This window comes from Macrobrachium rosenbergii, chromosome 17 (genome assembly GCF_040412425.1).
Source record: "Macrobrachium rosenbergii isolate ZJJX-2024 chromosome 17, ASM4041242v1, whole genome shotgun sequence".
NCBI classification, from domain to species: Eukaryota; Metazoa; Arthropoda; class Malacostraca; order Decapoda; family Palaemonidae; genus Macrobrachium; species Macrobrachium rosenbergii.
The window spans coordinates 29,140,765-29,155,659 of record NC_089757.1 but is presented as its reverse complement, the minus strand read 5'-3'; the positions used below and the strand labels follow the sequence as shown (position 1 = coordinate 29,155,659).

Genomic DNA, 14,895 nt, shown 5'->3' with positions numbered 1-14,895 from the left:
CAGAAAGAAATAAATGAAAAACATATAATACATTAGCTTTCATTATAATGATAATGTACAAGATGATGAAAACCTGTCCAACTGTAAAAGGCAAAAATAGGCATCTAGGAGGAGGATGTTGGCAGTGGGCAAAAATTGAAGACAGGCTACAGTCACTTATACGAGAAGGAAAATCATTTCTTCATGCTTCAGTGAACTATGAGAGGGAAAATAAATTCTACTTGAAGATAAAAGATGTTACCCACCAGCTGGATTCTTGTGATGAGACATTGATGAACTGTATCCCCCGAGCCGTCCTCTTCGGTCGGGGGGCGGTGCACCATACTCCATCACTAACACCTGAAACACATCAAAGGCTTTAGAGTGCAGTAATAATTAATTAAAGATAATTTTATTACATCAAAGAAAGTAAGTTTCCAAAATTTGCATTTCCTGCAAAATCACTGATCTGTACTTCTACAAACACAGTTTTGGTAAAAGGCCTCCAATAAAGTGCTCCTATATCAAATACACTTAGTAGCAATTAAAAACAAATCTTGTAAAATATACTGTATTTTGTTTTTAACAATATCACTTACTATACAATCATTTTAAACTCTGAAATGGAAACTGCCATTCACTGTGGCTGCTAAACATTAAGGGGTTCATTTTTTCATTAAAATTTTTCTCCTCCTACTCTTAACATGAACAGTACAGTTCATTCAACAGGTCAGCATCTAACACTTGAAATATCAGCTAATTTCAAAGATTTAAGTTATTTTATCCCACATTCAAGTTAATAAAACACATCCAGATGTTTTAAAAGTTTACCTGAAATTTGGAATACCACATAACTGAAACTGTACTTTACCAAACTAGCTCAGGGAAAGTAATTTTATTTGTGAATCAGTGACTTTTTGACATAATGCAAACTATGTTTATAAAGCAGCTCAATCCCTATGAGTAAGAGTTTATGAGGGTGAGTGCGTACTACATACACCTCACTTCAGGTTGCCTTGACATCACCTTCTTTCCCTTGGTGCACCAGGTTTCTATTATACATAGGTAAGCAGATTTTAGTCTATTGTTACACTGTTTTCTGTGTTACCATGATAACTGACACATGGTTTAGCTAGGAGGACAAATACATATCAAACTTTACATACCATGCCAACCAGTGAAAACGTGAGTTACGAGAAGATTTAAAAAACAACATGAATTCTCAAATATCTATAGCATACAATATAAAGAAACAAAAAGAATTGTTCCTAAGTTTCATTGTTTAAGGCCAGTCACTGAAAACTCATCATGAACAAGTTTATGCCAGCTTTTCCATTTATGAGATTCAGACGTAAACCGAGTGCTCAGCCTGAGCTTCAATCCAGCCTAGGTCTTCAACTAAGCACTTTTTAAATGATTTCCAGAGCCTTCCTGCAGGTCCTCACCCTCCTTTTTCCATAACTATCCTTCTTAACTTGTCCAAAATTCCCCAATCACTGAGAACTCTCTCCTATTTTCCAGCTGCTGGACACCACATAACTCCACAACTGCCTTATTTGTAATTCGGTTGCAGGCCTTAACAAACTTCCTAAATTTACCTCTGAGATACTTTTATTTACCAGCAGTCTAGCAATTTCCTTCATTCCAGCAAAATTAACAGAGCTTTGCAAATTTTCACTGAAATGTCTAACAGCACAAAATCAAAAAAGTTTTTTCTTGGACCATATATCCATATGAAGGCATAAACAGGTAAGAGCCTGTGATTTCTAAAATGGTTGGCATCAAAATTTTAAAGATCCTGATCAACTGGTCACTCATTATTAGTGATGAGTATCAAACTTTTCCATTTTGATCAATTAGCTTAAATTACATATATGCCAAATTTTATGATAAGACTGGCCATATTTAAGAGCTATCATGAAGGGACTCTGACGGCAGTCAATGAAAAGACTATTGAACTGGTTAACTGTACAGTGGCATGCTAGTGCCTGCAGAGTTTACACAATGGAACTGTTTATGGACATTTAAAATACTGACAATGTAACAAAAGATAAGGAAATGCAAAGCATATCTACTGATTTTGTTCCATTTTTATAACCAGATCATCTTGTCAATCTCCATGTCTTACAAACCATCAATGTGAAGAGCATCTGGCAGTTAAATCCCAAAACTGTATCCTTCAGTCTTTCCTCAAGCTACTCCAAGACCAAAAGCAGAGTCCTGCATCACTGTACAGTACTTGTGTAAACAGTGTTATGCTGCTCATTTGCAGTTTTGTGTTGTGCATCTCAAGATTTAATGAAAATGGATTAAAAAAAAAAAAATTTAGATGCTCACTGAAAGCCCAAGAAATCATGCTAAATACAAATTCTTGATAAGAGTAAGTACAATTTTAAAGCTTTCACACTGAGTGCTGAAAGTTTGTGATATGGCCCAAAAGCTGGGTGAAAATGAAAGGAGTACCCATGCATGCAGTAGAGCTGAGAAGAAAAGATTCCTGGAATTTTATGAGATCCTACAACAGCTAAAATGTGACAGCATTGTGTGGACATAGTATATGTCGTAGAGATTTAACCCTATTAACAGTCATGTTTTCACTGAAAAATAACTTAGCCTTTAAAAATTTCAAGTGGGTTAAGGTGGAGAGAAGAGAGTTTAAGGCTACTGAGGAATAGCTAGCCTAATTTGCTCTGTTAAGTGTGTATAACCTGAAGAACCTGAAAATCACACGAGAATTAGTGTGTTTCTCATTCTTGAAGATGCCCATGTGATGTGTAAACTTACTAGTGCCAAGAAGCAAGCAGGCAGCAAGCCCTGGAATTCAAAGCATGGAGAGATCACCTTTACTACTGTGTGGAAATGTAGCTCTTCACATGGTAAGGCAATGTCTCAAGTACACAGCATCCACTCTAATGAGCAAAATCCAATGGCTTGATCATTTTTGGCAACAAGGGAAAGACTTGGGAAAACTTCCATGTTCTTTCTGGAATGGTCTCATATATGCTTCATTCTTATGACAATGAAAAGGCCCATCAAAATACCATACTGTACACGCTGCAACCACATATTTCATATACTTCTGTATCCCTGCTCACTGGTGAAATATGGATAAATGATAAGTGACACGAGTATTTTCAAGGCATAAGCAGGTGTCACTCAAATAGATTATGCTCCTAGCCATACACAATCCTTAAAAACTAACAAATACAAGTGTGAGAGTGATCCTCCTCCTTCCTAACATTACATCAAGCCTGAATCCACTTGATCAAGGTGTCATGAAATGTAAAAGTGAATCACACCTGCCTTACCTTGAACTTGAGGATCATGGACATGTTGGTAAAGTGTTTTCAAATTGTAGAGGACTTGACTGTAATATTTGAAATCGCAATGAACAAAGCCATTTATAACTTTAAGGGCCCCTCAGTTATTAACATATAAGTCAATATCATCTTATATATGGCACAAAAAATTCTCAGAGCCCTAAAGAACCAGGTCTTGATCAGGATAAATGCTATGAATTTGATGGAATTTTTCTTTAACATCAAAACTTCCAAAATATTTCAAAGCACACTAAACTCTAAACAACAATATTTGACTTCATAATTATTAACATTCAAGATATGGTACTAATTTTATTTGGAACTCTTCTGGCATCTTTGGGCACAAAGGATATTTTTATGGAAAAAGTGTGAGTTATAATTAAGGTAAAAGAACTATTGTTCCTACAAGTAAAAGCCAATATAATCCAACTCTCACAATGGAAGTTTTGGTGCTTACATGAGCAGTTTTTGTGTAAAGACAGTAACATTTGATTTTGCACAGTCATGTTAAACAGTAAATGACCATTAATGTACAAGAGCATCCTGCAGTAATAGCAAGAGAAAAAAGTTTAATGTTTAAGAAGCCTTTAGAATGTCAATGGGAGGATAATGACGTATCATGCTTTGGCATCAGTTGATTTATCTACTCTGAATGTGAAAAAATGGAAATATATTGCTGCATCAGTGAAAAGTCTGAAAAGAACAAGTACACCAAACAGTGAAATTGCTACAAAGTTGTTTGCAATGACTGCAACATGGTACTGTGCACTCTATGCTTTACCAAAACAATTTGGAAGTGATGAAAACATTAAACTGAGAAAAAAAAAATGATGAAAAACAATTTTCCAAAGTGATGCACACATATATCATGGTCACCTATAACACGCCCTTCCATAACACGACTGCATTTCTGATTAAGTGTGGAATTAGAGACCAATAAGCATAGAAATCACAAATACGGGACCAAGTGAGGCACTACAGTCACACCTTAAGGTCATTAATTCAAGGCAATGACGTGTGACATAATGTTACTTGAAGCAGGGGTGAGGTAGATGGCAGGGTTGGGTACATACAAAAGTGACATTCAATTTGAAAAACATATTAACCCAGAGAAATTATATTTATTACTTCAGTTTACTAACTGAAGCAATTGTAAGGTATAATTTTGTAATGGTACATTGAAAAGCACTTGGGGCACATGTGAAATACAGTTTTTCTGACAGCTTTTCACATGCAATTTTTTGTTTTAAACTGTTGGGTCAAAACATTACAGCTTCCCTACCATCTGTTTAATAGTACTGGAGGATCTCTGGGGAAAACCATATCTGCTGTTCTGGGTAGATTTGGGTGAGGCCAGAGACCCCACACGCCATCTGGAGATGGCAGCCATTGGATAAATACCTTACGTAAGTAAACAACCCAATAGTGTTTCTCTATGATGTACAGGACTGTAGATTTGGTTTGGTTAGGTGGCATCCCTGTATTTCACTCTACCTTACATAGACTATATGGTTCCCTACATTGGGTTAGGTGGCTCAGAGGACAGAGTAAAGGACCCAGTACATCTTCAATTTTTCTTTCCCCCCCACCAAAACCCTGGCTTACCACGATGGTATTTATTTCTAGTGAGCCTTTTTGGGGGGTAATGGGCTAAACAAGCAGTTCCAATGAATGTTAATGTAATATTCAATGCACTCACATCACAGCTAAACCTTATCTTTCATTCTTACTTTTTTAGCCTATGGGTTGGGCTTAAAAGAAAACTTGGTAAAACTGCAGACTACTGCCATAGCCTGATTCCCACCAGCTGACAGCCAGAATATTTACTGCCTTTAATATTTTTTGTTTATGTTTATGTTTATATCTACCACCTTTTATTTTGTTTCTACACCCAGGGGCTAGTACTGGGCTAAACAGTGCCCATTTTACACATAAACTGATAGTTATTGAACCAAAGGGGTGTAATAGAAGTCTTCATTTTACCAAATTCTGCACCCCAGGTTACACTGGGGAGATTACGATGTAGGCTAGCCTACTGGTAGATAAAACTTAGGGTAAAACTGAAGACTAGGCTACTACTGAGGCCTGGTTCCCCCAGTCACCGACCAGAATATTTACTATCTTTTATTAGTTAATGTTTTTGTTTGTCTTTTGTTTAGGTTTAGGGTAGCCAATTTACCATCTTATGTTTGTTTATACATTCATCCCCATGGTACTAAACATGGCCCCAATTTTGCACACAAGCTGGTAGCCTAGTTACCAAAACAATAGAGGCGTGTTCTTCAGTTTTCCCAAATTTAGCAGTGTGGACACGCCAATTCTCTAGTGGACAAGCATCTACCCTCGGTTTCAGGACTAGTGTGCAATTCCAGTTATAATAAACAAACGAATTGCCTCCTCAAAATCTGAACTGAATTACATATAGAATTTAGGCCAAAGGCCAAGCACTGGGACCTATGAGGTCTTTCACCGCTGAAACGGAAAACTGCCGGTAAAGGTTAGAAGGTGTAACGGAGTGAAAACACCTACTTGGTTGCACTATGAATCATTTGTTAGGAGAGGGTGGAAAATAAAGATGGAAGAAAAAGAATATGAAAGGAGGTACAGTAAAAGGAATGAAAGGGGTCGCAGCTGGGGGCCGAAGGGACTCTGCAAAGAACCTCAAGTAATGCCTACAGTGCACCGCACGAGATGCACTGACGGCACTACCCCCCAATGGAACTCATCAAAATTTACACATCTTGGGTAGCCTAGGAGGAGTGACCTAGGCCTAACAGGAGGGTAGCTTGCCATAGCCTAGCCTAGTGTTTTTATTGGCACTAGCCTACCTTCGTGTTCTACAGCAGCAGAATACCCACACAAAAGATGCCTAAAACAAGTATACCTACACAAAACTCTTGACGACTGCGGCACTCTTAATGGTGGCACCAGGGGCAAAACACTGAGGTTGAATGTTCCAGGTCTTGGCCCACAGGAGAGAAGACCTCTGCCTCACTAAAACAGTCACATCTGAGCTTCCAAAAACTGTAAATCAAAGGACAGGACATCGAAGGATTTATCGGACAACACCTCAGGGAGGTGCAAGGGCCCCCAAATGCACAGAATCGGGGGGAATTTGGGCTCAGAACGCTAGATTTGGTTTGCGTATACGCACACCATTAGGCCTACTTACTTACGATAGCCGAGTCCAATTGCCGAGAGCTGCTCTCTACTCCAGTGTGTCTTCAGCCATGGCGATTTTCAGCGGCGAAACGAAAAAGGAAGAAAAAAGCGCAAACTACACACGAGAGATGGGGGTGGTGGAGAGTGGCCCGAGATAGTGGGAGGCCATATTCAATTCACTGCTAAAGTAACTAATAGGATCTGTCACCATTCGTACGTTCACACGTCACGATCTCTACGATCTTTTCGGCCCGTCTCCTCTCTCACACATTATTCAGCGTCCTCCTTCGCATTCACAGGTGCAGACATGGCCCGCGGCCCTTAATAATCGCCAACATTTACCCAATACTAGTCGTATTTATGTTGTATTTATCTCGACGAGGATGGCGGGCAAAATATGCCATTGGTCAACATTGGCTGCAGACTCTTGGAAACGATCGCGGCACGTGATTGGTCCGGGTCGTTTCAAACCTTAGCGCTTGTCACGGAGGGGAAAAAGCTGAAGGCCGGCCAGCGCAACGCCTTGCTGACACATTACCCCCTTCTAAAATAACCCTGAAAAAATAGAGGGCTTTTTTTCGTGAAGGGACGAGTCCTTTCCTTTATGCTATGAGTTCTATGCGTCTAGTTATTTTGCACGGAGGAGGCTCTCGTAAAGACGTCTGAAGTAAATTTATCAAAACGACTACGTTCTCATCACTCTCTCTCACACACACACACACACACACGCATGCATGCAAGCATGCATACTGTTTAATTCTCTCTCTCTCTCTCTCTCTCTCTCTCTCTCTCTCTCTCATATATGTGTATATATATATGTGTGTGTGTGAATGTGCGCGTATGTAGTATGAGACGCCCGATACGAAAAATTGCAGCAGATTCTTTTAATGTGCATAATAATTTCATATGACGGAAAATTCCAAAATATTTTTTTTCGATTTTATGCTTTTCCGTAATGATTTGTTTATTTGGTGTTTTAACCGCTAAACCTAAAAATTCACAATGTCTTGTGACATGCACAATAATTCGGAAAACAACGAAAATTTTAAATCTACGACAAATGAATAACGATCAAGCAGATCAGTTATGAAATAACTCAAGTGCAAATTTTCAGCATGGAACCATAATGAGAATAAGCTGATTGATGTTAAAGGGAAATTAGAAATGTTATAAAAATGGAATTGCAGAAGTTTTAGACTAGTACTAGTAAGTCAGGGTTAAGGAATTAGAATTATGCAGAACAAAACGTTTCAGTACTGACTGAAAGCGGAGTTGAAAGAAAGACATGGCTTATGTTTATTCCCAAAGTTTTTGCTTTTCTGATTGGCTTTTTTCGTCTGTTTGGCCAATAGGGATCTGTCAAGGGTTGCTTTTTACGTAATATACTTACAGTATATATAACTCATGTTTGTGTCTGTACTGTACAAGGGATCAGTTCTTATAATACCACCTCAATTATTTGAGTACCAACATTGAGTTGTGCAGAATCAGTCGTATAAACTTAATAGACAACAGTATATAGATCTCTCTCTCTCTCTCTCTCTCACACACAGAAAAGCCCATTGTTAGCATAGAATTTATTTAGATTTCCTCTAATATGCAACTGTAGTGTAGTTCTGAATTATTGATAAGTGTTCAGTTTCCTGTTGTAATGTGAGTATTTACTCCTAACAAGTATAAATAATGTACTAATATAATTCATGTCTTGAATATGGCGTTTTGTCATGATCAGCGATAAGGAATACGAAACAAAAATATTTCACAAACGATCCCTTGCACGAATGTATCACAAAATCCATGATGCTGAATGAGATACATTGATATAGACTGAGGGAACCACTACGTTTTCTGACATTTTATTCTCAAGGCTGTTACGTCCTTCCTCATGCCAGTTTAATAAGCAACATTTTATTGACTCCTCTGAAATGTCATCAGGTCTAAATACTGTTTACTTAACCTAAAATTCTCCATCATGTTTGTTGACCAAACAATTTGGTATCTTCTGTGGTTAGAGAGTGGTTTTCCCGACTATATATTTAATTGTCTGACATAAGGTATTCTAAACCAGTAAATGGAGCATGGCTAAGATAAACCGTATTCTTGCATATATAATTTAAATAATTTTGGTTGAAAAAAAAATGAAGGATTTCTCGTCATGAATAGTTTCAACGAGCATTAAATTACAAAAAGTTATTGGTTTTCTTGGAAACATCTTTGTGTCCATTTAATAGGTAAAAAAATGTTATATAGCTTTTATCATGAGCAACCTTTGGTGAGTATTACTTCCCATTATCTGTTTAGCAACTTTGCTGCGTCAGTGCAACTATATATGGTCCGTGTAGTTATAGAGGCTGGGGAAGGGAAGGAATTTTGGAATTATAACCTGTGATTAACTATAACAGATCCCATTAAACTTTTCATCGGGTAGACAATATGGTTACTTGGGCATTACTGTATTACCTGTTGACTACTTTTTAAAGCAAAAGTGCTACCAAATCAGAACAACAATCTTTGGAATATTGTTATTTATCACACTTAAAGCAAAGTGATGCTAAGATTTTATTACTTGTACAGCATTGATCAGAGGTTGTCTTTAGCATTTTAGCATCGTAGAAGATACAAGAGAAACTCGTTTTAGAAGGGCTGAGTCGTGACTTCTAAGTGCGTTGCTTGGATGGCAGAAAAAAACAGCGTCTCTCTCGCTCTGGATGGCCCGGGAGGTGGACAAAGAACCAGTAAAGAACCTGTACCCCTCCCAAGGAAGTCAAGTCCATACCTGACTAGTCGTGGAGCAGCAGCTATAGTTTGTCGAACATTCAAGATAAGTAGGGTGTGGCCAGGTAAAAAAATGAAAAAGCAGCACAGCTTCACCAAGTTAACCATTTGAATATTTTCCTTAACGTTAATCCCTTGTGCAGTATGTATTTTTGTGAGATACTTGTCATATGTTCTACCGTAGTTTCCGCTTTGGCTTTCCATACTTTCCTATCACAATGGCCGCTTGACCATGGCAAAAAAACTAAGTAGATTGTTAGTTGACGATAAACCTAATGAGGTGATGCTGACCTTCAACATGCCTACCTTATGCTGACTACTTGTTGCGGAAACTGTAGTTCGGCATCATGGGTCAAAATTGTTAATTAGGTTTCCAATGAAACTATGGCAAGCCAAATGTGTTTTTAAATCATGGCTCTACTTAAGAAAACTTTCACTAAAGTAGGTGTTTATATGCCCGTACTTTTATCAAGAGTGAAGTTTATCAACAAGGGAATTCCTTACTTGATCTGCCATAGCGATCGTATATCCTCTCTGGCTTGAGTACTACCTTATATTTCTCCTGCCTTGTATTGTCCTCAAGTCTTCGTGAAATATTAATTGCTTTCTATTGTCATACTGCCTAAGAGTATTAATGAATCAGTATTCTTTGTCATATTGTCATTTAATACAGTTAAGGCAAAGTTATGCACAGATTATTGCTTGTAATGCATTGATTAATGGTTGTCTCTAGCTTAGAAAATATTAATGAGAAACTCAGAGCTGAGTCGTGACTACTGCGCTGATGGCGGAAATAGAAGGGGTCACTTGTTCAGTGCAGCGTGGAAGGTGGACAAGAACTGGTGAAGGAACCTCTCCTAAGGGATTTAAGTTCCACTCTAGCCAGTCATGAAGGAGAAGCTAGGAACCCTTACCCCTGTCTAGGTCAAGTGCTAATGTGGGATATGTCAATTTAGTTATGGTTAGGTGTACAGTTGGCGAAGAGTGACTTGTGGATCCATTTTAATAAATACTTCTAATTAGGTATAACCATGTCTTATTGCAATACCTGACTTCAGTAGTTGAAATGCAAGTTATTCAGATAGGGAAAGGTAACTGAAATATTGAAAATTTCAGAGGAATTCATTAAGAAAGAAATTTCTGTAAATTATATCTTGTATTCTAAAAATCATAATGTAGCATTATAAACAACTGGATGAGCCCATTTTTACCGAATTCTATAACCAGAGCTGCAGCAATGCCACCCCACAGCAGCAACAAGAAAAATTGTACTGAAATTTTTTTAATTGAAAAGGTGAGGGATCCTGAAGTCTCTTGAACACTGCCCTGGATTAATGACCAATGAAAGTGTTGTTTCAGGTGTCCTCTTGCTCAGACGTCTTGCAAATTGTCACTTCATCCCACGTTGATCAGTTTCACAGTTCTCTCTGGAAAATAGGAGATATTAACAATTTACAATTTCAAGTAGTTCATTCATATGTTACAATTTCAAATACTCGTATAGTATGTACCCAAGCTTTTCCTGTTGTTTGAAATGCACTTAAAGGCTTGGCGAGGATCAGTCATTCTTTTCTTGCCGATGAGGGCAGCTGCAGTCCCCAGCAGGTGAGGGAATGAATGACACATATCGGTCCTCGTCAAGCCTTGAAGTCAAGCCTTGAAGTCAAGCCTTGAAGTCTATTTCAAACAACAGACCAAGTCTGGGTACATATCAAGAATAACAGTAGACATAGGCCCTTGTCAAGCCGTAAGTGCATTTTTAACAAGAGAACAAAACCGGATACAAGAAAAGAGGGCTTTGTCTATCCTTGTTTCAAATCCTTTCATAATTTCGAAATGGCATGCCATAATTTATTCTGTCTAACTTTTGAAAGAATTAAAACTTCAAGATACAACAATGTACCATACTAAAGGTGCACATCCCATGACAATTGCCAAGTTCTTAAATGGAGGCCAGTACTGTTTGAAATCAAGACTGAACACCAGTTCGTTAAAGGGAAAGAGTACCGGATAAAATACGGACAAAAATAGTTTCAAATGAATATACAATGAGAATAGCAAACGCCAGACCCCTAGTTTAAAGAAATATAATTGTGGATATCTATGCAACTTTAACTGAATGAATTTTGGATACCTACAAAACTTACTGGAATGCGAGTAATTTGGAATATCATATACTTTAAATCACGCTTACCTTACTTTTCAAATCAGCGGTGGAAGGGATCAAGCTTAAAGGCGCAACAGATTATGACTTTTCTAGTAAATGAGAACAATCGTTAAGAAACGGTTGAGGGACTTGTATAATACTTTGACCTTATTTTTTCAAAATCAGGCCAATTACATTAGAAGCGCCTTCCATTTGCAGGACTGATTTTAGTGCTTATCTAATAAACATTAAACGAAATCAATAAGATATGAGAGTGAGTCATGCGTACTCAATCTTTAACACCAAGCACAACACCTCCGGTAAAAAAAAAAAAATACTCAATGCACCTGGATTATGATAGTTTTATGTACAATAAAAAATCATAATTACTCCATACCTGAAGCAAACTTCTTTGCCTTGAATGTAACTGAAATGGTACTCGCCTCTAATCCTTCCTTGTCATCAACACATTACAGAAGCTGCTTCGCTTCCCTTCTAAGATTCTTGCAACTGTAGTAAAAAAAACTACGTCATTTGCCGAAATTGCTGGAAAAGAAAATGAAGCCTAAGTCATATCATTAATGTCTGAAACAAGATTATGTAGTAAATAGGAACCTGGAAAAAGTGCGTCGAAGGTAGGTTTTTGAAAACGTATAATTCTAATACTGTCGACACAACCTTTATGTCGTACTCAATTTGCGTAAACACTACAACTTCTCTAAGAAATTTTTCCCTATATCATCGTTATTTTATGCATCAAAAGAGGCCACCGACTTAAACGTTGGAGCATTTGTTCTATAATGTGAAGCAAAAACTGGAACAAGTTACGGCTGACAGAGACACCCGAAACAAGCTAAATTTAGTGAGGTTCTGTCTACAGCACGCAACAAAAAGCACACTAAGTGGTTTACAGCCACTCGAACGAAGAACTGAAGCAACTCAGTTCATTAAAAACACAATCGATACGAAAATAAGTAGTATGGAATAAATATCAGTCTCTAAATTTACTATGCGCCAATTTACAGTTATCATCTTTTGTCAAAAATTGCCATTTATTCCCCTTGAATAAAATTTCCTAGTTTTCTTGAATACTTATTTTGATGTATTTCTCAGTTTCTATGAAAAACACGTTGATTTGATTGTTTTGCTCCACAGAAGAAGTTTTGTATTATATTAACTATAGCAATGAGTTTGTATAAATTAGTACATTGATATTTAAAGTAGTAAAACACTTTTTCACAAATTTTATCCATCTCTATAAATTAAATGACGTCTGATTGCAGTGTTGTCAAACTTCTTCTTGTGGAGAATATATTATTTTTCTTATTTGTAAGGCACATGCCAGTGGATTAAGCTTGCCTTTCTGAAGAAACCCTTTTTGTATGTTGGGTTTACGATTAAACAACTTAATGTTTGTGTTTTAGTTGATGGTTTGTTACGTAACCCTGTAGTTTTATAGATGTGACAACTGTGCTATCAATGTACTCCTCCTGAGTTTTCTTCCAGGGTGAGAACATGAAGCCTGCCTGTTTCTGCAGCAAACTCCAGGAAGAGCAAAGTTGTAAAAGAAATTCTCATAAAACCCAGCCCCATCACCTCGTGAACTGTCGTCGCCATTGCAGTAATTTCTTCATAAGAATATTCTGAAATCCCCTTTTTTTGGCCATTTATGTTTTCCTCTATCGAAGTAACGTAACGTTTTGTCAATTTTGCAGTAATATGTTAATGTTTTCTTTGCTTCTTAATGTAATTTGGATGATTGTTGTGTCCTTTTAAATATTAATTGGTGTGTTAAACTTTTTAAATGCGTATTTGTGAAACCCGTGTGGCATCACCCAAAAAGAATTGGTGCAGGAAATATAGTTGATTGTTTCTCAACTGCACATTGTTGGAAAGAATGTAATGTTTCCTGACTTCATGGTACATTTAAGTAAGTTAGTAAACTCCTCAGCACTGTAACTTGGTCTCATTCAAAGCTAGGGCAGGAGGGCTTATGTTGAATGAAATCGTACTGAATGTGGGCCTAAAACTTTAAAGTTTCACCACATCTTTCATAAATAATTAAACTGTCAAAGATTTAAAATTCCTAACTGCTTTTAAGGAATGTCCTAAAATATTTGTTAGCACACGCATTCATACTTATGTACATTAAATACTATGCATGTAGAAATATCAGTACTGGAATATTTTTAAGGGCATTAGCAAACTCGGTATTCTTCACTGATTTTGAATCCTATGCATATCTTATTACTAATAAATTCTGTCCTTTAACTGCCTACAGAGGTCTTACTCTATATAAAGAATTGTCATCATATCAATTTATATCAGTTCAATCTAAAGTTCAATCTTCAGGTCATTATTAATCTGAGTCAACGACCGTAAGAAAATAGTTTTCTATATCGTAAAAAATCACCAAGAAAACGGACTCGTAAAATATAAAAGAAAACGGCCGCACAAACTTTAATTGCTAACTAATCTTATCTTACCATCACTAATCATTATTTTCAAAAAGCAATTAACACCAAATCTCTTATGAAAATTAAAGCATTTTTTTTGATGACTCAAGATTTAGAATATAAAATAACTAATTCATAAATCTTTAGAGTAGGGTAGTTTGCAGAACGACGGAATCTAGTCCATTGTCTCTGATGTTTAGCGTTACCTGGGGAACCAGGGGTGGCGGAGCAATGGCCCCCTAAGTGGGGGTAAAGGAAGGCAAGGCCTGGTTAGCAGACAGAGGACATGGCATTCTAGGGAAAATTAGGCTAGTTTTCGTCTGCGGAACCTGTTCCATCTGTCGTTCTACACGCTCCCCATATAAATGTTTGTATTCTAGATCTGATTAACTTTGATGTAAATGAAATACAAATGTGTATCGTACTATAAATCTCAAAAATAATGGCAAAGAAACTTGTTCGATATATACTTATAACAGTTTTTGCTATGGTCTTATTCAACTTTGATAACAGGTGAGGTGTCTGCTGGTAAAACTAACTTTTCAGATATAAAAATTAATCTGGTAATACTAAAGTATATTGTGTGAATCGTACCAACAAAATTAGCTCAAGAGTGTACGGCACTGCTGACCATAAAAATAACATTTCATTGTTGGGGACGAGGGCGTGTAGGCAGTGGAGCTGTCAGAAAGGTAATTCTATATATTAGCTCCGCGCCTGTTTTTACCATTTCAACTGGTTTTTTCTACACTTTTAGGGATTCTGATGCTGGAGGTGCATCTGTTTGTTGTTGGCCAAATGGAATGTCCTTCGCCGTTTAGTACTGGCCCGGGGCGGGGTGGGCCGGGGGAGCGGTTTGGGTACCACGTTAACAAGTTATTGCACTTGCCGGACGGGATATGAATGTCCGGAAACAGACGTACCCGTGCTCTGTCTTGTGAAGATCGCGTATGGAAACCCCTTGTTGGACGGACTTCACGGGTTAATTACTCTCGAGCGCCAAAAATTAAAGGTAAATTCATAATTAGCAACCAGAAAACTGTAGAAAAAGTTAAGT

The 14,895-nt window shown here is 37.4% G+C and overlaps 1 protein-coding gene across 6 annotated transcripts in view; it reads right to left on the bottom strand.

Annotated features, from left to right (window-relative positions):
• NSD (Nuclear receptor binding SET domain protein) overlaps positions 1 to 6,947 on the bottom strand; it is an 87,616-nt gene extending 80,669 nt beyond the window's left edge. For 4 of the 6 annotated variants that reach the window (XR_010855857.1, XM_067119773.1, XM_067119775.1 and 1 more), the window contains exons 1-2: positions 6,472 to 6,947; positions 246 to 339 (exon numbers count right to left, since the gene is read on the bottom strand). Coding sequence is in view for 5 of the 6 variants with exons in the window: in XM_067119773.1 (XP_066975874.1) it covers positions 246 to 330 (85 nt within the window). In the remaining variant the exon portion in view is untranslated. Of the gene's footprint in view, positions 1 to 245; positions 340 to 6,187; positions 6,324 to 6,471 lie in introns of all 6 variants that reach the window. The other 2 variants (XM_067119774.1, XM_067119776.1) reach the window with 2 other exon arrangements.
• Positions 6,948 to 14,895: the final 7,948 nt, after the last annotated feature.